This window comes from Varroa jacobsoni, unplaced genomic scaffold (genome assembly GCF_002532875.2).
Source record: "Varroa jacobsoni isolate VJ856 unplaced genomic scaffold, vjacob_1.0 scaffold_247, whole genome shotgun sequence".
NCBI lineage: Eukaryota > Metazoa > Arthropoda > Arachnida > Mesostigmata > Varroidae > Varroa > Varroa jacobsoni.
This window is the reverse complement of record NW_019213149.1, coordinates 27,642-50,189: the sequence shown is the minus strand read 5'-3', so window position 1 is coordinate 50,189 and position 22,548 is coordinate 27,642. Positions and strand designations below refer to the sequence as shown.

Genomic DNA, 22,548 nt, shown 5'->3' with positions numbered 1-22,548 from the left:
CGTATCGTTTGTAGGAGTTCCATTAAGTTCGTTTTACTAGCTGTCGATACGTAGTTTGGCCGAGGATCATATCTGGCTAAGTAGCAGCGGTTCACTAGTACGCCAATAAAAGCAATACCTGCAGCAGAGCGTACGTGGACGCTTTAAAAGACACCCAAACCGACGACTTGTTCTTGCTGCATTTAAGTTGGCTGACTAGTTAGTTTGAAAATCGTCACATGCCAAATGCCCTGCCGCGTTAAATCGTCTCGTAACCGAAGCAGCTTTAGTTGCCGTAGTCGGGCCTGTCGCTTTGACCGTCGCCATCGTCGTACTGCAACGCTCACACGTTCTTTTGTAAGGGTTATGGTCATGTGACGCTAGCACTGGAATCATCTGCTTCCCAACAGTTACAAAGCACTCGTTCATTCGTCTGTATTGGCCGGCCGTCGATCCGTCAATCTAGTCGATATCGTAAAACTACGCGGCATCACCAGGTTCTTGCATCCACTACCGCACAGCAACTTGTCTTATCTACCAACAGCAGAATACAAAAGAAGTGCTTAGCAGTAGACAAACCAAAATTATGTGGTGCTCTACTTTTTTTCTTAGTTTTACTTTTTTTTTTTTTGGAAAAAAGGTGAAGGTTTGCGATTTATTCGTCGCACTTGAGAGACCAATGCTATGAAGCTGAGAGGAAATTGACGCATCTCACGATATACACGCTTGAAAAACTAAATATAATTGACTATGTTTAAATGAACAAAATGAAAAACTATATAATTACATTAGAGAAAAGTGATAGATGATTTACTTGCGTAATGATATCTATGAAATACTTCATAGATATGTAGTTGCTCGAACACAATTTAGAATACCGTTTACGATATATTGGTTACCTCCTATTCATAATCATTTGTGACTAGGTAACAAAATCTAACACCTCCATAGAATCTAGATGCATCGTCTAATGTTGGCCGCAATTACTAATTATATGCTCTATTCGTATAAATGAACAGTTGAGCTGTATTTTACACTAGAGCCAACTTAGTAGTCCTCCTAATGGGAGAGCACCTCTAATATGGATGAAAACTTAACCCGTTTGATTTCTATCCTAAATGTAATTATCGATGCAATAAGACGTTGATTATACCATAGATGTTGATTTTTTATTACTCTTCATACTTTTTTTCTAGTTATATTTTTGTCACTAGAATATTATGACAAAAATATAATCTATGGACAATTCTTGAAATCCCACTAATTCATATACCAGGTCTTTTTACATACACGTTTCATGATAGTAAATATTATAAAAAAGAATAACATACGTAACATTTCGATTAAAATCATATTGGTTTTATTCATGCATTCACAATACAACAAACGTAAAACTGTACAGTAACATTTCAAATCATTTTCACTTAAGTATACCGCATTTAGTTCTTATGCACGTTTACCCAACTGCGGTTCATAATACAGCAGCGCGCTTTCGATTCGTGTTGTTATTACTGTTGCCGTACCAACTACTGCTGTTGTCGCTAGACCGCGCACTGCAAAGAGACGACTTCGTCTGGTCTGCCCAAATAGAATAACTATCCGAAATTTTTTCCTTTTAACTTCCCATAGTCCCACCTAACTCATCATCAATATTATTTACTCTATCCACTTGTTTGCACTAAACCAGCCTCTGCCTGTTCCAAAAATTTAAGCCCCCTTTCCTTCCTTTACCTTTGCAAATATTCTTGTAATAATGTTATTATTACTATCCTTAACCTATCCTGTTTTTTCTTACTTTTTCTTCCGCTTGCGCTGTCGTGTTTTTCAACCCAAGTAATAGCGGTCTTCATCATTGTCATCTCCACCGTCAGCATCGCCATCATTTCTTTTCTCAATATTGTATCACCTTAACAGTTTCCTATTCAATCAATATTATCATTGTCAACATCACGGTTGTAATTATTATCTAGAAAAATTTTCTTTGCTTTCAAGGTGATGGACTTTTTTTTTTAAAAATTTTTTGTTGCTGTAATTCTTCACATTGGATTCGTGCTAGTCAGTTAGCTGCTAATTTTGCTGTGTATGTTTATATGACATATTATCTTTTTCTATATATATGTGCTATTGTTCTACCTATAGGAATAATATCAACATTCACATACTGTCCGTTGCAAATTTTCTTAGCTGAAAAATTTAATCGGCTCAAATACAAGCCGTATCGCACAATGTGTTACGCAGATGACTTCTATTGAGTTCGAAATTAACTGTTTCTATATCGTCATCATAATTATGTTATTACTATTACACTTATGTAAGTGGAACATTCCGTCTGCCATCAATCCAGTCGAGTCCAACGAATCGTTCGTTGACTATACGCGGTCATTTTACATCACACGCACGCGTTCCAAACGCCACCATACGTTCGAAGCCCCTCACTTAATGTGTTCCAGGGGTCCGAGCTCCCCCGAAGACCCCTAATGGGCCCGTTAAGCCTAACACTGCTGATAGTGGTTTGGTGCAGTGGCGAGCTTGATATAGGCATATAGCTTGAGACACCTGCTCTAGGTACAGGGGGTACACAAAAGTCGGTTTAGTTCAGTCGCGTTAATTATTCGATCTTTAATAAAAAGCTCCAAGCTGGATATGATAATATACAGAAGAATTTGTATGCTTCAACGAGAAATATGGAATTGATTCAACGAGCAGGGAGTCAATTGTATATTTTGCATTTTTCTATATGTGGCATATATATAGAGTCAACCTCACCTCTCTTACGTCCTATAATTTATGGTAAAACTAATCCGTATTTCCATCACTTTTCATCGTATATATGCATATATGTCACTTGTATAGAAACTAATTTAGCAAAAACAAGGCCTCTGCCCAATGAACTCGGGCAGAAATAGGGGAGGGATACGGTTATTAGGTTCTTCTACGTCACATTATGATTTTTCTTTCTATTGTCAATAAGTTGTAAATGTGCGATCTCAGATATATTGGATACTTCTCCGAAGTTCGCCGATCATCGTCATCTCGCCTGCTGCTGCAGTGTGTTGCAGCTCCTCCGAGGTCTTCGTCGTCTTCCTTTCTATAAGGTTAGTGCTTTCTTCCATCCCGAGTAACCTGCCACGCTGGTCACCCATTTGCTGTTGAGTCGGGAGACGTCCTTATATTGGTTTCGGTGCTATTTCATCTTATGGCTTGGTCTTGTTTCTTAAGTCTTTTGTTCTATTGCTTCCTTTTTGCTAATTCGACCCATCACGGTGTACTCAATATCCTGTCTACCACGCTGCCTGCTCATGGCTATTACTATAATTGTTCGTTTGTGTCTGCGAGAGCTGGCTGACACTCGGAGGCCATTAACTACACCTACTCTCCTTGATTTCTCGTTCTGTCCCTCTACGCTTGCTGATATTATAGATGCGATGTTTAGATGCGATGGTGATATTTGGTAGAGATACGAGTCGTTATTGGTGGTGATGATTTTCGGCTGTTGTTGTTTAAGCAATACCCGATGCCTTCGAGAACATGATCAGGGCTACAATCAGGCCGTAAAGACCTAGTACCTCAGCGAATATAAGAATAAGGATCATTCCTACGAAGAGGCGGGGTTGTTGTGCTGTGCCACGCACCCCAGCATCACCAACAATACCAATCGCGAAACCGGCAGCCAGACCTGAAAGGCCAACAGAAAGGCCAGCGCCAAGGTGCAGGTATGACTTAATCAACTTGTAAGGCGAGCTGATGCCAGACGAAATGAGTACAGCCACGACGAGCCCGTAGATGGCGATAATACCTGCCATGATAACGGGAATGAGCGATTTCATGATCAACTCTGGTCGCATGACAGACATTGCGGCGATACCCGTGCCTGACTTGGCAGTACCGTACGCTGCGCCCAACGAAGAGAACACCATGGCGGCTGTGGCCCCCATCACACCAAAGAATGGGGAATAGTCGGGGATTAGATTTTCTGCCGACATGACGATTAAGTTTGGTTGGAGCCTTTGTACCGGCTACAAATACGCTGCAGTGAAGGGATGTTAACGACTAATATGCTCAAAATCGCCGGATGAGCAAACGTGCTGGGCAATACGAACCAGAAGAACACTGTTGTGTTGTAAATGGTGGCTTGTAGAGATGTAGCACTCAAACTGCCTCTGCTCCTTGCTGCACTACCGCTGCGACGTCCACCAGGCTCTGCACAGAGTAAGTGACACTCGTCGTTGAGCCAAGTCGGTCCTCAGCAATGGCCGTGTTTTCACGTGACTGTCGCTCGCTGATTGGTTACCGCAGACTGGCGTAGCATACTGGCGACAGGGGACAGCCGCGCGCCAATTTTGACTCTGCATCCTCGCCCAATGGCTCGCCAGCGGCTGATCAAGTAGATCAGAGGGACTTTTAATAATCAGATGATGCACATAGGCTGGCAATTATCTCAAGAAACTGGGAAAAAAAAATGTAACAAATCGCAATCACTAATTTTTACTCCCGCTCCCCACAAGTATCCCCTTAAATCTAGTTACGCGCCAAATTCAAAGATGACAGGTACACGTCACCAAAAAGCCGTCTTTCAGCATACGCTGAACACACTGAAGTAGTGATTGGTCAAGCAGTCTGAGACCACCTAGTCACGCGTAAAGTGTCCCTTTGAGGGCCACTTTTTTAAAAGCCGAATGCTCAAGAAATGTGACTTGGATCCAATTTTACGCGACGTCGCGACCCTCATTGGCCACCGCCTCCGTGACGTCACGCTAGTTGTGGTTCGATGGAGCTGCAGGTTGCAAATTTTAAATTAAACATGATATACACGACTGCAGAAAACATCCTCTTCCAATTCAGTTTAGTTCGATCCTAAATGGGTCGAACTGAAATCAGAATATAACTGCTAGTGTATACGAGCTCAGTATAGGGTGTAGAAAAAGCAGAAGGGGTTTGCCTACTTATTATAATCATTCCTTGATTATCCGTTGATTCGAGCAGTTGGTCACGTGAAACTGGAATGCAGGGAGCGCAGAAAAGTGAAATGCCTTAAGATACTAACGATACACAAAAATCATTTTCGGAGATTCATGTTTGTGAAAATAAATATAAACACATCAGGTGAAAGTAAACGAATCAGTTTGACTCCGTCTCAGTATGCTCATACGAGTAAAATTTATTCCAACTCAAAAAAAGCTTACCTACTCTTTTCTGAGTCAGATTAAAGTTTACTCATGACGTTTCTCACGGAAGAAACGGTCAAATAACGATTCAAAGTTTACTTTTTAGCCAACTATAATTTAAAGGTCATAACCTAAATAAAACACTTAAAAGTTTAGGGATTTAGTAATAATAAATCCTTTTTTTAAGTTAATAATTAAACTAAATTGCTTATAATTAATTCGATGTAAGCTCGGCCGCATTTGAGATAAATGCAAAATAAGTCTGTTTTCCGGGTATATTTTTGATGTAAGTTGTCAACTGTTTCCACAATATCGTTCATGTCCGTTAGTAAGTTCTGCAAAGAGATTCTACGATCTAAATAAAAGCATGGAAGCAGCAGTGACATTATTTCAATCACATTAAGAAGGATAAATGTCAGGTAAGACTTGCTTGCTTTGTCTCTAGCTGACAGAAACCGAACAGCGAGTCATAAGCTGCGTGATTTGTAAGTTATTAGTTTTTTGTCATGGTTTAAATTTTTTTTTATCTGTGCGATTTTAACTTAGGATGGAAAATTCTATTTTCGAAATTAAAAAAATATTTACTTTATGCTGACTATTAATTCTAGAAGTGAATGAAAAGCTACGTCTATTGACATTAGATAGTTCGTACCACGTGTTATTTCTACGCCTTGAATCTGTCTCACACTGGCAAGGGAACTTTTATGCTTGGTTTCTTCAGTTCCTCTTAATTATGTGACGGTAGGTGCCACTGGACAAGCAGTATAAGTGGCAGATTTTTTTGTGTTTTGGAGACGTTTCTGAATTTCCGACACATTTGAATAAGATTACAATTTAAACTAAATATTATAAATAGTTCGATACTAGTAATTATATATTACTTTTTAATTAGAGTGAAACAAGGTGCATTTGTGGTTCATAACGACGTTACTGTTTGCATTCACAGGACACTCAGAAACTAGAAACATTTTTCTTAGTCGTCTATTATGGGCTAGGCAGTTACGAATAAGCAGTAGAGGCTATGAACTTGCTGTTAACACAAAAAAATAAGCGTGACACATACCTGAAAAACTGAATAGCAAACTACCAGAATACATGCACTCATTTCGAGGAACATCACTTCATCAAATTCGTTTTTTTTTGCAATAACTTAATCTATTATATAATGGAAACAACTGACGGCAAAACCACGATTTCAATTTTCTATGCGAAAGAAAATTTATAAAGAATAACAAAGCTAGGTGTAAGAGCTTTAGTAAATACAGCGTAGTTTTTAAAATACACAGCTTATCATTTAATTGCATTAAGTCGGCAGCGGTACTCGATCCCTTTAAAAAATACTCTATTAAAAAAAATTCTAATAACTCCCTCGCCGACATTTAGTACCTAAAGCATGAGAACAACGCTCAAACCGAATAGCTTCTATAATCTCCAGCTTCACGTACAGTCAGTAAGCTAGCAGGATTTATGTTTTTACATGCAAAGTTATTATGATTTCTTTATAAAATAAAAACACCAAGTGATAATGAAAAATATCTTTTTTATTCCTTTACAGGGTGGAATGATCCTACATATCATTTATAACACTCACTATTTTTTTTTATGTTTCTTTCAGGCCTTCTTGTCTGTGCTGTACAAAACATAATGGTGTATCAAAATGTAAATAAAAGTCGATCGCATCAAGTATGGACATGGTCCACGTTAACAATCTATTGTTAGCTATCTATATTGCTGCGATTCGTATTACTATCTTTCAGTAGAAAATAGTAATAGTGTATATATTTCCATAATATATTGTTATCTAGGTACGGCAATGCCCTTGTTTTCATTCATATAATATACTACTTTATATCATATACTAAGCTTATTTGCTTTTACTGCTAATAGTACAGTTGTACTGCTAGAGACTGAATATTGGCGTACGGTTCACCTGTTATTAGAATGGTTGTGTCAAAGCATTGTACCCACACCGCATCTAGACAGCTAATTTTTCTGTTTAAATAAGCCATATCTTCTTGTTGACTCCACGTGACCAACTGACACCTGTTAACGCCAAAACCTAGATGATAATAGTGTCTTTGTTAGAATAGATAGACATCGAGGCCGTCAGACGCCGAATGTTGGACTTCACTTACGCTAATCGATGGATAACTTGTTCTATTTTTTTCACCCGCAAATTTAATCCAACAATTGCCAACGGCTCGAACTCTATAAAAAAAAAAAAACATTGCTTTCTGTTTGTTACTTGTTCATCGCGCAGTATTATTATACGACGTAAGGGCGATACGAAATACGCATTCTTTCATATGATTCACGTGCCGACTCTGTATATATCTCTGTATACGTTCGAAGTAATTGTTTTTCTACTCCTTTATAGCCTAGGCTTATCTCTTCACTACGTTAACACATGAGAGACTGTGTTACCAGTGATGGGTACAGCGAGCCAACTAATACTTTTCTACTGCATGCTTCATTTAATCCCAGGTACGCTGTCCGGCCCGATTTCACTATCAGCGTCAGCTTACGCAGTGGAATCGTTTGTAATATTGTTGTAGTATTATTGCATCATTATCAATCGTCAATGTGAATAATAAGCATTCGCACTACTATTCATTTGGTTGTGTGGCTGCTCAACCTTTGCGACAATGCGTCTCCAAAACATATCAAAGCACTGGCTAACTTCGATAGATATAACATTTACGTTACAGGCCCAGCCCAAGTCCGCTTACGATGTTACCGTATATTTTCTGACCCATCACGCCACCCCACACACATGTGTAAAACCTTAATATGTAGAATTGCAAACCAAATTAATGTTTTCATAGTGTTGCTTTTTTGATTTCTGTTATCTCTTATCTGATACCGATGCACTCATTCTGCTTGTTATCGTTGTTCGTTGGAACGGTTTGCACCCGTGTACCAGCCACTGAATGCAATGGCAGAACCGTATCTCCTGTGGTGTGCAGAATGCCACTCGAAGGAAGGCTTCCATGGTTATTCTTGACTTTCGAATACGTAAGTTAATTGCGTTCATAGGTGAGTGCCACGATAAGCTAATTTATCGTTAAAAGAAAAAAAGAACACAGAACAAACCGAGACAGAAGAAAATAAGTAGATGGTATAAATTAACGTTTTTGATACTAATGGGCACACACTAATGAGCATCACCTTCAACCAGATTTGACCAGACATTTTAGACATCCTCCAAACAAAATATTGGTTGAAGTATTCGATATATTTCTACAATTTTTTTTGTCAATTTCTTCTAACATGAGTTATTTAGTTTTATGTGACTTTTGAATGTTATATTAAAGAATAGTATTGACACAGATATAGACCTAAGGAGTCAAATAGAGGCAAATTGCAATGGCTTTACTCACACGCACCTGCCCGACTTTTTGCAACGTTACATTGTGTGGGCCAGCTACGAAAAATCTTGTCAAAATTTTGATACCAATCGAAGTAACTCGTGCCGAAAATCAAATATATATATACTGTTGTTATATATTGGTCATATTGGTCATGCTCAAGCGTCAATTTTCGGAAACACTGAACATTATGTCTATACAACGAATGAATGTTTCAGCATATTTTTCGTTATGCTTTGTTCGGCGTTGGTTTATTGATCGTGCAATTGAACCAATTAATATAGTACTATTATTGTTTTTATTATTAATCGTCAGTAGGTTGAACCTCTCCATTTGCATATCCGATTTCAGAGTTCTTTAGGGTTCCGCCCGAGACATCGAGTGGTAGTCGCCCTTCAATACAGGCTTCGAGTTCTTCGATCGTTCGATCAAGTTGACGACTCTGCATCTCCAGTGTGACATTTCGAACAGATTCTCCGTCGGGACCTAGAAAACCTAGCGAAAGACGAACGAGAGGCGTTTCCTGCGAGGACAACGCGCTGCTTGCAACGACCACCTAAGCGTCACGCCAATCAATGGTTGATCAATAAAAATAAACATACAGACAACAAGCCAAATATACGCAACGAAGGATTAGTAACGACGTAAAGATATAGAAAATAATTGTGATATTCTAAAGCAATGTACGCACTTTTCGCCATGCTGCTTAGTAATATTGGACTGTATAATCGATCCAGACAAACAGGTGTTAGCTGTGGCACCCTTGAGAGCGCAATCTTATCTTCACGTTAGGAAGTATGTGAATGCCATTACATCAGTATACCAAACTATTCACCTCTGCTTCCCAATCGAAGTGCGCCAGAGCGCGTTGAGGCAGAGAGCCTTCTCTCAGGAACCTCAGCCGCAGCCTTTCTTCATGACGAAGCACCACTTGTCGAAGTTTTTCTTTGTATGGACTCGAGAGGCGTTCCATAGATACTGATAGCAAGCCGTTGCCGTCACCCTAGGACAAATAAGGAGGAAGGGCAATTAAAAAGCTAAATTTTCGATACCTTACATCAGCATTTTATTAGCCAAACTGCTTATTTGGCCAACGTTAAATGATAGGGAATCTGGAGAGCGATAAGGAGCTGTAAAAGTAGCTGGGGTTCTGATATTTTTCAGCTAACCTAATTTATCTAGGTTTCTCTCGCAAAATATGCGCGGAAATTCAAAAAAATTGGATAGGTCTTTTAATATATTATAGGCACAAACAAATTTATCTAATAAAGCCGTATTTCATCAAAAAAAACGACCGCCTTACAGTAAACCAAATTACGATGCCTGCCAACACAGCGTATTTATTTGTAATGATTAATAAAAATTAAGAAAAGTCATTCCAACTATATTTCGACCAAATGGTAATGATATAGAGAAGACGTAGTTCATTGAAGTTCCGTTTCATCTTAACAGTAGACAATTTTGGTAAAGTAAAATACAAACCTGGGGACTCTACAAGAGGCAACTCCAGTCCCGTGGGAGGACTATTAGAATACGCGTCTGTGTATGATTTTGTAGTATCCACCTATTGAGTGTTTTCGCCTTGTGACCCAGTTTGTAGCACTTATGACTCAAATAACAAGCCACAAGTAATGCCATTGGGATGCTTCGTTTTCGTTTTCCTTTTAAGTGTTTCAAGTTTCGCGTCTTTAAGATTAACTAACTAATGTCAAAACTTTTTTACTACACTACTCAATGACAGTACTGTGTTTTGTTTCTATTATTTTGTTGATTTGTTCGAATATAAAATCTATTTACCTCTTTTTATTATTTGCAGAGTAAAATGCGTCCATAAAACTCTGAGATTAGAATCGTTATATAGTGGTTTATACGGCAATAATGTTTGCGCTAAAGCATGTTGCTCAAATCGGATATATAAATATTCGATGCTAAAAACTTGATAAATCACACTAACCAGTAGATTCGATTTGTACTTTATGTCAAGAGAAAAATACTGACTGATGACTCCCGAATTTGATATCGAAAGATCTTAACACCAACTCAATATGATCACAACATACCCTTGGGTTAGTTACGAACGTGTCGTACACGGGTCCTGTACAGGTAAAATACATACTGAGTTATATCCACTACTGGGCATTATAAAACAGAGGTCACACTAAAACAAATCTAATAATCGATGCTACGTCAACGAGTCAGAGATAATTGAACATTATAATAGATTGTACAGATAATGACAAACCCAAGATTACTGGAAATCTAAACTATATTTCACAGAGACGCTTTGTTATAATATTAATACACTGATTTCTAGAACGGCGTCATTTTACGTTTGGTTGAATCGTGTGTCGTCCGAAGCGTTTGCTAATACTGTTTCAACAGAAGTTATCATTGGCATGAACATATCTGAAAGTCAAGCAAACGCACTACCAGTCGCTTCAGTCCACTTGAAACTGCATATTTAGTAATTATTGTAATAAAGAAGATTTATTGTACATAATAAAACACATATTCGTGGAGAAAACTTGCATTTACTGATTTATTTATTCATATTTTGCTTAGCGATTCTTAACGCGCTCAGTCCGCAAAATAATAATCCAAGAATCTATTAGCGAGTATTTGTCAAAATTAAAACGCACTTAAAAATGTTCCTGTAAAAATGAGTTCCTCAAAGGTAATTAAAAGCAGCAAGCTTTAAAACGGCACAACATAATCAGTCGCCCTTGATATCTCCAAATCAGATCAGTTCTAGACACCAGATACTGTTGTCTTTGAAACTAAAAATAATATATCGACCATACCGTCCATGCAATATCAGATTTGTTTAAAATTATGCAAAGTACGCGCAAAAAAGATTCAGGAATTGGATAAATATAAAAACGACATGGTTAAACTAATTGGGGCCGTGTATAACGCTTGAGATTAGCTACGTCACACAAATTAACCGTGAATAGCTAGTTTGAAATGAAAGCAAAGAATCAGCTTTCATGTCCAACGCATACACAGCACAAAACATTACTTGAAGTCGTTACAATTGGTATTGCAAGCCCTGGAGAACCCTGCAGAAAATGGAAGAACGTCCAGGTTGAATTACTGAAAATGAAGGATAACATTGGTGTAGCACTTGTATGTAAATCGTTCCACTACAACAGACGTCATATATATATACATAGATACATTTGTTACGTACTTGAGTAGACAACATTTACGTCATAGAGAGGTTCAGTTATTGGCCAAGGCTTTCTTGTCTGATTTCCTGTACAAGATCCAATAGCCACGTACCGCTTCTATAATTGAGGACAATGCTTCACGAAGATAATAATAATAACTATCATCATTATTGCCTGGACTTAGACCAATGGTTGCTCACACAAGACGTCAAGCAATCGGACTTTGTCTCTTAGAAATTAGGCGAAGCCTCGGAACTGGCAAAGGTTCTCCACTTTTTTTGTTAAAAACAGTCGATTTGCTTTTACGTGCACCTAACAACAAGCTTATCGAACTTAGCTTAAAAAATTCGTACGTTGTGACCTTTCAATCTTAATCCATTACACACTACGTATTGAAATGAACTTCCGATTAGTCTGTTACCAGTTTAATCTACTTGAAGTGCACAAACTCGAAATCTCTTATGAGAAACAAACTTGGCTTTGCATTATCTGTACCTATATTACATAGGAACGCATTCAACGTCAAACTACAATAAATGCAATCAATTCAGAGGCAAGCGTCTTGTTATGCCCGACAAACCAACAAGAATCCTTAAGTGCAGTACCAAATACTGAAAAGTTACTGCAGTGAGGCCCTCAAGCAAAGGAACCGCTTTCGATTCGCTTAAGACATGACAGCTAACTAAATAGGCCAGCTGTTAATGTATGCTACATCTCGTTGTATTGGCTGGGAACAGACCATACTGGCAAGTGACCGCAAGAGTTTGTCTTGGACCATTAACGTAAGATGTACTGTGCCCCCAATGGGCGTAACCTGGATGTCTGGAAGTATGTCTTTAGGTACTGACCTAGTGCGGCAAAATTTTCCTTCGTTTATGCTATCTTGCAGTTTATTTGGATAATAAAGCAAAGCTTTTGTATACATTAAGATACACTAACGGTACACAAATTTAACCTTATCTTAACCTCAATAAATTTATCTTAGTTATCTATTTAATACGTATAGAACTAATTAGTTCGGCAACCAAATAGATACACCCAAGCATGATTTGAAGTACATAGAACCTGCAACCTTACACAGTTTGATAAAACCCAGATTCCTTGTCTCAATTCATGTCTAACATTATTAACGAAAAGGTTCATAGGTAAAACACTTTGCTTATACAAATTCATTGGTTTAAGAAATGTGATATGAAGTACCTCTCCATCATGATATATTTCTACATGATGACTAAACTTTTTTTGCAAATTACTTATATTACTTTTCAATAAGCAGTTGTTTTTTTTTTTTGTTTTTAATAGAAATGACGGCTTTACTATATCTGTTTCATATATACAACATTCTTAGTATTTACTTTGTGCGCTATACCCATTTTGGACAGACGCTTGCTAAAAATTCAATCGTGATCAAACGATGAGAGTATATATTTAGAAAAGAGCTTTTGGAAAAACTCACGTTCGAAGTTGGCGTCTTCGTTGGTGACGAAGGTAGGCAAAGGTTCTTGAAAAGATCACTTAGTGCTCGAGTACCCCTCTCAAAATCTTCAGGTGTCAGCTCATTGTAATGTTCTGCTTGCGGTCCCCGGGTCTGAACCCCTGATAGGCTTTCACCCAACTCATTTAGAAGCTGCAATATTTAAAAAATGCGAATTGTGCGAGTTGTTTTTCTTGGTACTAGATGTAAGGGTATTACTAACAGCCAACTTAGATTGAATTTTCAGGTCACGTATGACACTAACTAAGCTAAATAAATTTTGGATCGTTAATATGGCAGGTACACAGCAAAATAATTAGCTCTCATTTGGATAATATTCATATGTAGAGATGAGATCACCAATTTTATTTTCTTTGGTATTATATAACCTCCCTCTATCAAAAAGAAACAGAGTTGTTATTATAATCGCCTAGGTTCCTAACCGGCGGCACACCTCAGCGGTTCAACAAAGCCTGACATATCGGGCCAGTCTTTACTGTATAAATAAAGGGGGTGTGTCTCACCGATAGTATAACAATCCAACTATTGATCGATTTCAAGATTCTTTTAGGCACTGAAGTTCTTGAATGCGAACAGATTAACTTAGTCCTTTTTCCTCTCTATTCAGACCACACCGGTCCATCTTTTCCGCTCTACGCCAGTTTGATCAGACTTTACGACGCCACTTGTCGATATATTTGACGGATAAAAAAGCACTAGTCGTTTATCAGACAGTGCAACCTATGTCGAGAGCGAAATAATCACGGTTTATTTTCTACGTAGTGCCTAACGGTATAGCCGGATATTACGCGTCACTGACACCTCGCATGTCAATGGAGTTACTTCAGTGCGCGCGCTTGCGAGAACCTACCTTCTCAGCTCGCTCCAAAGGAAGTTTCTCTAAAAAAGTAGTCCATTCGGTTCCTCGACTGGCGGCCGCCATTTGTCAATCTGTTTGTTTACATCGGCGAGGAAGGCTGATCTCTGCCTTAGCACAGGGAATCGCTACCGTTGCTATGGCGCATACCTCACTGCACCGGATTGGCGATTATTCCGCTATTTCTTGTTCTCAATTAAAACTCTAATCCGAAATACGCGCGGTAAATACCAATGACTGTGGCTAAATTACGCGTTTGCCTTTACCATACCTGTTTTGTAAAAAAAAAAAACCAAGGAAGATAGCATATCTCTTAACTAACAAGAACTATTTAGGCTCTGATGACATGGTCCCATAAAAAAGGCAAAGCGAATGGTTTTTGCTGGAGTGTGGGTTGAAAGTATAGATTCGAATCCTTCTATAGAAGGATTCGAATCTATACGACATATTGTACCTTAAGGTTTATACCCATGGAACAGATACAAATCCCAAGTATTACGATATTTTAAATTACATTAAATGTAATTTAAGCACAATACAAATGGGCTACTGTTTCTGATAAGAAAACCAGAACTTGCTGATTGATTTAAAAGAAAGGAATTTTCATTTAATTCGAAGTAAGCGTCAAACTTCTGATTCAAGCTGTAGCTATGATCAGTTTACGGAGTGGTAACCCTATTACTCATTTCAAAGCCGGCGTATGCCCAAAGCGGGGAGCCTTATAAATTGTTATAGATAACTAGATGTCGAAAGTGAACGTTATTTCGATACCGTCTCCTGTTTTGTTTTCAGAGATTATATGACAACTATCTGAAACTATTGCTACTTCACCTGTGTATTCCGTTTCCGAGAATGAAGTCATTTTTGTGGCCCGTTGCGACATTACGGTTTACACTCCGATGTAAATCTTTCCGGAGGCTATGCTCACAGATATTAGTGACGAAATCATGAAATGTACCCAGCCAAATAACAGAGATGCCGCAATGCATGTCGAAGTTCAAGCAAATACATGTGTCGTTGATTTATTCGATTAGTGCAGTTTAGAGACGGCTGAAAAGAACTCACTTCAACTACTAGAAAATCCGCCGAATGAGAGGTAATTTTTTTTAAGTAATGCTCAAGGAAGGCTGTACGATGTGGTCGATGACGAAAGAGTTTGTCGAAAAATGGAACTCATTCATTCAATGTCATTTGCACAGACCATTCGGACGAAATTTTCTTTTCTTGGCGACGTCACAAAAAATGTTAGTTCTATTTGCAGAAGTTCAAAAAGTGGAACGAGTCGTAATAATATCAGTTAATGATATCAATTACCATCAGCAGTATCAAAACCTTAAGTACAAGCTTATTGTCCATAATACCTACGTGCTCCTACTGAAGTTCCATGAGGTTTTGAAGGGTATGTAAAGCAGTATGGTGTGTGATATCACAACAGCCGATATTTGTTCTGGCGACTCGTTATTAGTTACACATATGGTAATTTTGATCAATCAACTCACAGATAATTGGTACTTGAACGCGTATGCACCGTCGACGGCACCCAGACATCGTTTACATTAAGAGTGACGGAATCCATTGAAATATCGTCGCTAATGGTCTCTGCAAATGTAAAAAAGCACCCATCGAGGATAGCCGTATCACAGAAGAACTAATCGTCTATTTTGCTGGGGGTGTTAAAAACATTTGACCTACAGTTCCGTGTGTTGACTACGGCTCAACTGAGTACATACTCTTGGAAGAGACGTGGATCTTAAGCTGTAAGCAGCCAAGAGATGCATCGTGCATGGCACTGCAATGCATGCTGGAAGAAAAACAATCACAACTATGGATAAATAAAGGATGTTCATTCAAATTTTCTCTTGATTTTTTCAGAATAGTGATGTCGCTTTACTATACACTAGGCCCAGACGCATACGGCTCCAAGCAAAATGAATGAATATGTACAGTATAGAAATGCTAACCAGAATTTCAGTGCCATAGAGAGAGCAGCTGTCCATTTTCATGGGCTGCTTTTCTGGGATTGAAATCAAATTTCATATACATCGTTTAGTTAATAAGTGTATCATGAGAATAAAGTTTGATATATACAATTGAATTCAATTTTATTAAATATACCGCAAACCTTTACTTGATACGTAGAACCAACGTTCTGGAGTTAAAAAGCTCACGTTGCTTTTAGACTGGCAAAATTTTACTTGAACAATACATATTAAGGTCTCAGAGACGATGCAACGCACACAACAAGAAATATGTGCTGCATTTTTCTTTGCTGTTTAATTTATCACACATAGTAATCTATAAGTGACTAAGCCAGATCTAAGTCTTATGAGATTCAAAATAAATCGGTTCTTTTCGAAGAACAATACACTCACAAACTAAATCGATCTTTAAAAACACCTACAAACACGTAATTACTTTTGCATCCAAGTTATTCGTTATATAGTGAATACTTCTTCAATCTCAAATACAGTACAAGGCCTACTTTCATTTATTTATGCTACGCAGGTATATCTACAAACAGCAACATGTTGTTATTTAAGTACTGCCAATGTCAGCAAAATGATTGTGTGATCACTGCCGTATGGTCGACTCCCATTGAGATGTCCCGAACTTGGGCCGCGATAGTGACCTAATGATGGCATTGAAAAGGAAATTAAAAAGAAACATTCGATTACCAAATTCATTAGATCTATATTAAAGACAGATATATTATGTTGGATAAATTATTCAAACTATTGTTAGCTTTATCCAACTACAGTGCATTAATTATACAAAGGGTACGGTATGCCAAAGGGCCAATACTATTACGTTAGAACTGTTCGAAAAAGAGTACTCGATAAATCTATAACTTGAATAACATTTCTAATGCCACCACTACTTTTGGCCTTTAAAAAATAAACATCGGCGTAGTAACCTTCCCTCATCGTTAGTTTCTATTTAAAGAGTTGTTTACATAACATAGTACTCGCATGTTATTATATGTGTGACAACGTAGGTGCCTTTGAAGGCTTACGCGATAAAAAAAATATTGATAGATCCGTTAGTAGCGATATACAACACGGCCTTTGAAAAAAATATTTTTTCAAAGGGCGTTGGAGTAAAAGACGGAACACTTCCGCATTAACATCGAACTAATAAAATACACAATCTGTTTTTATCATGCGATATAAATTTTTAACCGCTGATCCTTGTGTTCATTTTACACTCAACATGTATAATAAACGGTATAATGAACGACCGCTAGGACGAAGTAACTTAATAGAATATCTGCCAAATCGTTGTACACTAGCTTTCAGTATCTTCGTCTCAAATGTGAGAGCGCTTTAATTTTCTGCAGTCTTAGTTCGTTCAGATGTGTTTAATTATCTGCGCTATCCCAGATAGGTAAGTCCGCCAGCTGAAATTTTACAGCCCGAAAACATTGAGCAATAAATATTTTGCATGTGTTCTTACCATAAGAGGAAACATCTGAGACTTTGTGTGACCCAGGCCTAGAGAACCATTATTGTTTCGGCCCCACGTATAAAGATGTCCTCTGTTAGTGACCGCAGCGAAATTCGCCATTCCAGCTTCGAGTCGTACCGGCACACTATCAGGGTTCAGCTCGTTCGCACCGAACAACGGCGGTGGTATGAGGCGTGGATTGCGGGAGTGCTCAACCTTTGGGCCAAGTCCGAGGACACCATAGCCCCAACTAAACACCTGGCCATTTTCTGGCATTAGATGATTTAGATGCAAAGAAAAAAAAATAAGGAAATTGATGTTAGATAAAGGCTCAGACAACCACGATGATGATAGGATGATAGGAATGGTCTCCTCGAGTCTATAATCTGAACCTGTCCTGGTAATTTTTTGATCCATTATAAAGCGTACATGCAAGACACTAAGCCACATTAGGAAAAACTTTTCTGTTACTCGTTCTGTTTACTGTTAGATTACTTACTAATCAAAATAAGAACATTCTTCCAGTGATTCATGAATTTGAGGTTTCGCTTACATTGACACTAAAACTTAGAACACGTTGCATGGAACGATTTTGTCGTCTGCTTTGTTTGAAGCTTAAGATCAACGTCTCAAGACTTCTTACTAGAGGCTCTGTTATGCTAGTAGCGCTTTTGCTAGTTATTTTACGTTTTTAGGTTTTACCTGGAGGAATCGTTTTCATACATTACCCAAATAATTTTGCCAGACTTAGAAACAATTTTCATACACTCTGAATATGAACACATTAACAGTATTAAAAACAACTTCAAAATGTTTACTGGTACACTAGTGAATTACCGTCAAGGACTACACAAGCGCTTCCCCCGGCCGCCGCACCCTTCAACTTCTTATTGAGCTTAATATGTTTCGGCGTATGCAACTGCATCTCCTTAGTGGCTCCCAGTAGCTGTCCATACTCATTATTACCCCAACCGAACAAGTCGCCTTTTTCGTTTAAAGCCAGTACACAGTCGGCCCGACTTGACAGAAGAACGATGCGCTCTCCGCTTATATCCCCACCCACCTGCTTGTAAAGATAGATAATTAATAATGGACCACTATCTTGACCTTTCGGCCAACATTCGTGTACAGTCACTATATAATTTTGAGCTTCGTTAAAATGTACTGTTTTGCTCATGACGAAAGTGTTCATGTTTAAATAACAACGGTTTGAATGGGGATACAATATGCGAACAAAGAGCAACTACAACAGTAAAGCAAATGATGTCTTTAGGAGAAAATTGCACGAATGTTGCTGGAATGGAACGTTAAGGGTACGCACTTCTTGCGGTATACCGACAGTTTTATAATGGCCTAGCCCGGTCTGACCATCGGCACCCCAACCGCAGGCAAATACTTTTCCGCTAGCGGTCAGGAAAAATGTGTGGTCAAGTCCACAAACGGTTTTAACTACGTTGTTAAGTCCATCACCCTCAACGCGGTGTAGAAGATCTCGACCAAAATAGCTTTCATTCTCAATAATGGGACGTCCACACTGGCCTAAACTATTGTTACCTGCGGGAATCAAATGCCATGCCAATGCAGTTTTGCGGTTAGAAACATCGAACGAATCAACGCAGCCCCTTTTTGGACGCTGGTAGTTTACATTTTGGCGAAAGCTAAAGACACTGGGGGTTGTTTAGATACATATTTTAAAGTAAAAGAGTCTGCATGATACATTTTCTGTATTAAACATAGGTTACGGAGATGGATGTAATTGCGTTTTAGTATTTTCAGCTAGAGAAAATTTAAAATCTATCTAGTTACACCTGTTATGCAAAACACGGCTAAATGATGGTATTCTTTAGACTTAGAGTAATGAAAATTAGTTGATTGCTAAACAGGCGTAATTATGGACCGTTAAACTAAATTACCGAGCGTGTACACGGCATCAGAAGTTACAATCACTGTGTGCGCTCGGCCGGCTCCAAGGCTAAGGATCGAACTCCAGAAAGGGGCTTTACTACCATTTTCAATGGCCGTATTCCTTGTATTTACATCTAAATGATCAAAACTCCCTGATTCGGGTAATATGATGGGAACAGGTTGCGTGAGAAGCTCCATCGGTGCGTCCCTTCGAGCCTGTTGAAGGCCGATTTGCGAGTCTTTATTTATACCAGTTCCAAATACCTAATTGAAAACCGGAAAGCATAATGTTAATGAATCTTCATAATGGCAAAAAGCATAAATGTCGTAGTCTTTTAAGTTGAAGCATCGAACGTATGCCGTGTGTGCAGATACAGTTTAGAGCCGTAAAATGTTCAATTATAATGCGAATTACAAATAAGTTAAAAAAACATAATCAAACGCTTACGCTCCCTCAGTGTGTCAACATACCCGGTATTTGCAGGCAGTGTCTTCTGGCTTTGCACCGAATACAGTGAAACCATTTCCACAGGCAATACGGAACACTCTATTGGTTGCACTAAAACGCAATCGATATGGATTACAACGATCCTCCCGTGGTTTTAAGTGTTTCTTAAGGGGACGCACCTAAGACCGATAACGGCGTGTTACACGAAAGTATAAGTGTGATATAATTTTGCTTACGGATTCATTGAAATGATTTTAAAGATTTTTAGTTATTACATATATATATACATATATACTAGATAGGTGAAAGATTTTACCATCCTATATTTTTTCATACTTTCTGAACTAATGGGGAAGTTCACCAGATAACTATCGTAGACTCATCCATACAATCTTGTAGAATATATATTCTGACCGCCTTTGAAAGACTAAGTATAGCAAGCTCATTTTAATACAAATAGTTAAAATGGCTTACCTTTTATGTGAAAAAATAAGTATACAGGTACAATGTGCACCGATGGTCATAATAATGATGATATCGAAATTTTAAATTTATGGGAAACGTATGTTCCACTTAACGCATTGCCTTTCGATGATTTCAGCTTTACTACGATTACGCAAGTGCATGTTTTACAATCGAGAGAAAAAAAGGTGTAAAAAGCTTGCTATGTCCTACCTACCTCCTGAAAAGGATCGAACGACATGGAGTTCAACTAGCCTGTGCACAATTTATTTTAATTCTGTTCAAATTTTGATCTGCCACATGAGTTTTATTTCAGAATTAGTGTTTGAGGCTCTTCTTCCTGCTCGACATATGGAACGAATATGTTTAACACTCACGAAATGGTCGCATCCAAGGGCGCCTGAATGGGTGCCGCCCCAAAGATAGCATCTTATCTTATGCTTGGCTTTCCGTAACCCGACGTTTCTAATAGGCACCTCACGTTCGGCCAACGGTTTAAAGGATCCCATTGAGAAACATTGTAGGTCAACTGCGCATGTCTGCAATTGTCTTCGACTTATATACTGAGCATCAGAACTCACTTGGATGAGATTCGTGTTTCTGCCACAAAATACAAATATGTGTGAGGTTAGCGAAAACAATAGCACGATCATTGGAACTGACTAGGGCGACTGCACTGAAAATACCCGTAAAATGCTTAGTCAGCGAAAACTTCATAAACCTATATACCAGTAATTTGTTATAATCTACGGAGATTTTCCTTCTTAGTAGGTCAGCAGTTTTTGACTATTGTACTTTATACAATAGAACAATGTAGATAATAATCACAATAATTCTATAAAAAGTGTTGGGTCTATTCAATCAGCTATTTTACAGCAATAATTTAACAGCGCTAGTGGTTTTGTTTTTCCGTGAACCTTGTGAGTGTAAAGCAGCAAAACTGATATAACATATTTCGCTCAAATGAATCTTAAACAAATTACGTACCCTTTCAGAGGAAACAGCACCTTTGCCATGACCACCAGTCGAGCACCTGACTGCATAGACGTACGAAGCATCTTTAACAGTTAGTCTTTTCATATGCAAAAATAAGTTAACAAAAAAAGCAGCTTATTACAACGACGATACAGTGTCTAGAACGAGCATTACCAATAGAAAGCACGTCTTTCCATATTGAGCCTCGAATAACGCAGAGTCCGCTCTGCGCAATCGGACCCGCGCAGAGACGTCAACAACAGTTCCATGTGATCCCAACGTGATGACTAGATGAAACAGTGCGTCCAATTCAAAAACACAGGCGGGTCACAGTCGTTTCACACATGAACGAACGTACAAACACATGCGTAATAGTGAATAAAGCCCAATTAGTGCTGATTACCCAATTTGATGCTAAATAGATCTTTCGTCGTTGCAGCCTTAACATGAGATCCAGATTGTATGCACCTATTATAAAAGAGTATGATTGAGTTTTACCTCCACTTTCACCAGAAAAATGTACTATTGTAGTTATCCTCTGTTAGCTGATGTTACAGTTCACCAATTGCACAGAAAAAGATAGGATAGTTTAGGACGAGCAAATTGGTTCATTCGCAATAAAAGTCAGCGCGACACTTTGATAAACAGTACTTTTTTCCATTGCAAAATACATGTTTTTATAGTGACGTCGAAGACATATGTCTTCTAGATTTCATTGTTGTAGATTTCGCTTACTTCACACATCGCAGCCTGTCATCACTGTTTGCTATAACTCAGTGTTTCAGGTCTTCCAGTAGATATCGGTAATCTGCATGCAAATCGACAACTCGGCCCGACAGATGGATTGCTTTTTCCTGGCAGGTCGAAGCTACCTGCTCAGGTAAGACTAGAATTAACCAGCGAATTTTTTTTGAATTTTTCGCTAATGATTGGTCAAGGATACCCATCAATTGCTATTGAAATAAGCATGCAACTTAAGTAAGGTCTGGATAGTTATCATGATGCAAATAAGTTCCTGTTCTCAACAGCAGCAACGTTATTCGTACATATATAGTAAAATATGAACTTGATTGATCGGGGATATATAAATAAATAGAAATAGGGTGAGAAAAATAAAAGCGGTTTAATTAAGTTCGACTGGAGGCCACTTAGCTCAGTTTGGCAGTAGGGGCAAATCAGGGCGCGGCTTTAAAAAAGGCAGATTCTAACAGCGACTTATTTTTATCTTACCCCTAAATAATTTCGGACTTCTGGTATCTGGTATATATATTATATTATATT

The 22,548-nt window shown here is 38.4% G+C and overlaps 3 protein-coding genes and 2 long non-coding RNA genes across 5 annotated transcripts; 1 reads left to right on the top strand and 4 right to left on the bottom strand.

Annotated features, from left to right (window-relative positions):
- Positions 1–1,316: 1,316 nt before the first annotated feature.
- On the bottom strand, positions 1,317–4,205 carry LOC111258567 (V-type proton ATPase 16 kDa proteolipid subunit c). The gene has a single exon (XM_022829952.2). The coding sequence runs from the start codon at positions 3,960–3,962 to the stop codon at positions 3,480–3,482; it is 483 nt and encodes a 160-aa protein (XP_022685687.1). The 5' UTR covers positions 3,963–4,205; the 3' UTR covers positions 1,317–3,479.
- LOC147753756 (uncharacterized) lies at positions 3,973–6,570 on the bottom strand. Its single transcript, XR_015310194.1, has 3 exons — positions 6,208–6,570; positions 4,923–4,976; positions 3,973–4,355 (listed from the first exon to the last, which is right to left on the bottom strand). It is a non-coding gene; the product is annotated as an uncharacterized LOC147753756 (long non-coding RNA).
- Positions 6,571–6,667: 97 nt separating this feature from the next.
- LOC111258566 (uncharacterized) lies at positions 6,668–14,142 on the bottom strand. Its single transcript, XM_022829951.2, has 5 exons — positions 14,028–14,142; positions 13,139–13,309; positions 9,348–9,515; positions 8,838–9,068; positions 6,668–8,197 (listed from the first exon to the last, which is right to left on the bottom strand). Exons 1-5 carry the CDS (start codon positions 14,097–14,099, stop codon positions 8,165–8,167), a joined length of 675 nt encoding a protein of 224 aa, XP_022685686.1. The 5' UTR covers positions 14,100–14,142; the 3' UTR covers positions 6,668–8,164.
- A 29-nt stretch (positions 14,143–14,171) lies between these two features.
- LOC111258568 (uncharacterized) lies at positions 14,172–16,364 on the top strand. The gene is made up of 3 exons (XR_002679066.2): positions 14,172–14,256; positions 14,826–15,129; positions 15,728–16,364. It is a non-coding gene; the product is annotated as an uncharacterized LOC111258568 (long non-coding RNA).
- Positions 16,365–16,493: 129 nt separating this feature from the next.
- On the bottom strand, positions 16,494–21,520 carry LOC111258563 (RCC1-like G exchanging factor-like protein). Its single transcript, XM_022829940.1, has 8 exons — positions 21,280–21,520; positions 20,670–20,892; positions 19,854–20,009; positions 19,391–19,646; positions 18,799–19,031; positions 18,315–18,540; positions 17,487–17,746; positions 16,494–16,662 (listed from the first exon to the last, which is right to left on the bottom strand). The coding sequence occupies exons 1-8, from the start codon at positions 21,348–21,350 to the stop codon at positions 16,585–16,587; spliced, it is 1,503 nt and encodes a 500-aa protein (XP_022685675.1). The 5' UTR covers positions 21,351–21,520; the 3' UTR covers positions 16,494–16,584.
- Between the last annotated feature and the right edge of the window lie 1,028 nt (positions 21,521–22,548).

Coding starts and splice junctions, on each gene's coding strand:
- LOC111258563 (XM_022829940.1), bottom strand. CDS start 21,350: ATGCTTCGTACGTCTATGCAGTCAGGTGCTCGACTGGTGGTCATGGCA. Junction 20,893..21,279: donor GTGCTGTTTCCTCTGAAAGG/GTACGTAATTTG, acceptor ATTTTGTGGCAG/AAACACGAATCTCATCCAAG. Junction 18,541..18,798: donor CTGTCGGTATACCGCAAGAA/GTGCGTACCCTT, acceptor CTTTACAAGCAG/GTGGGTGGGGATATAAGCGG.
- LOC111258566 (XM_022829951.2), bottom strand. CDS start 14,099: ATGGCGGCCGCCAGTCGAGGAACCGAATGGACTACTTTTTTAGAGAAA. Junction 13,310..14,027: donor CTTTGGAGCGAGCTGAGAAG/GTAGGTTCTCGC, acceptor TAAATATTGCAG/CTTCTAAATGAGTTGGGTGA. Junction 9,516..13,138: donor CGAAGACGCCAACTTCGAAC/GTGAGTTTTTCC, acceptor TATTTGTCCTAG/GGTGACGGCAACGGCTTGCT.
- LOC111258567 (XM_022829952.2), bottom strand. CDS start 3,962: ATGTCGGCAGAAAATCTAATCCCCGACTATTCCCCATTCTTTGGTGTG.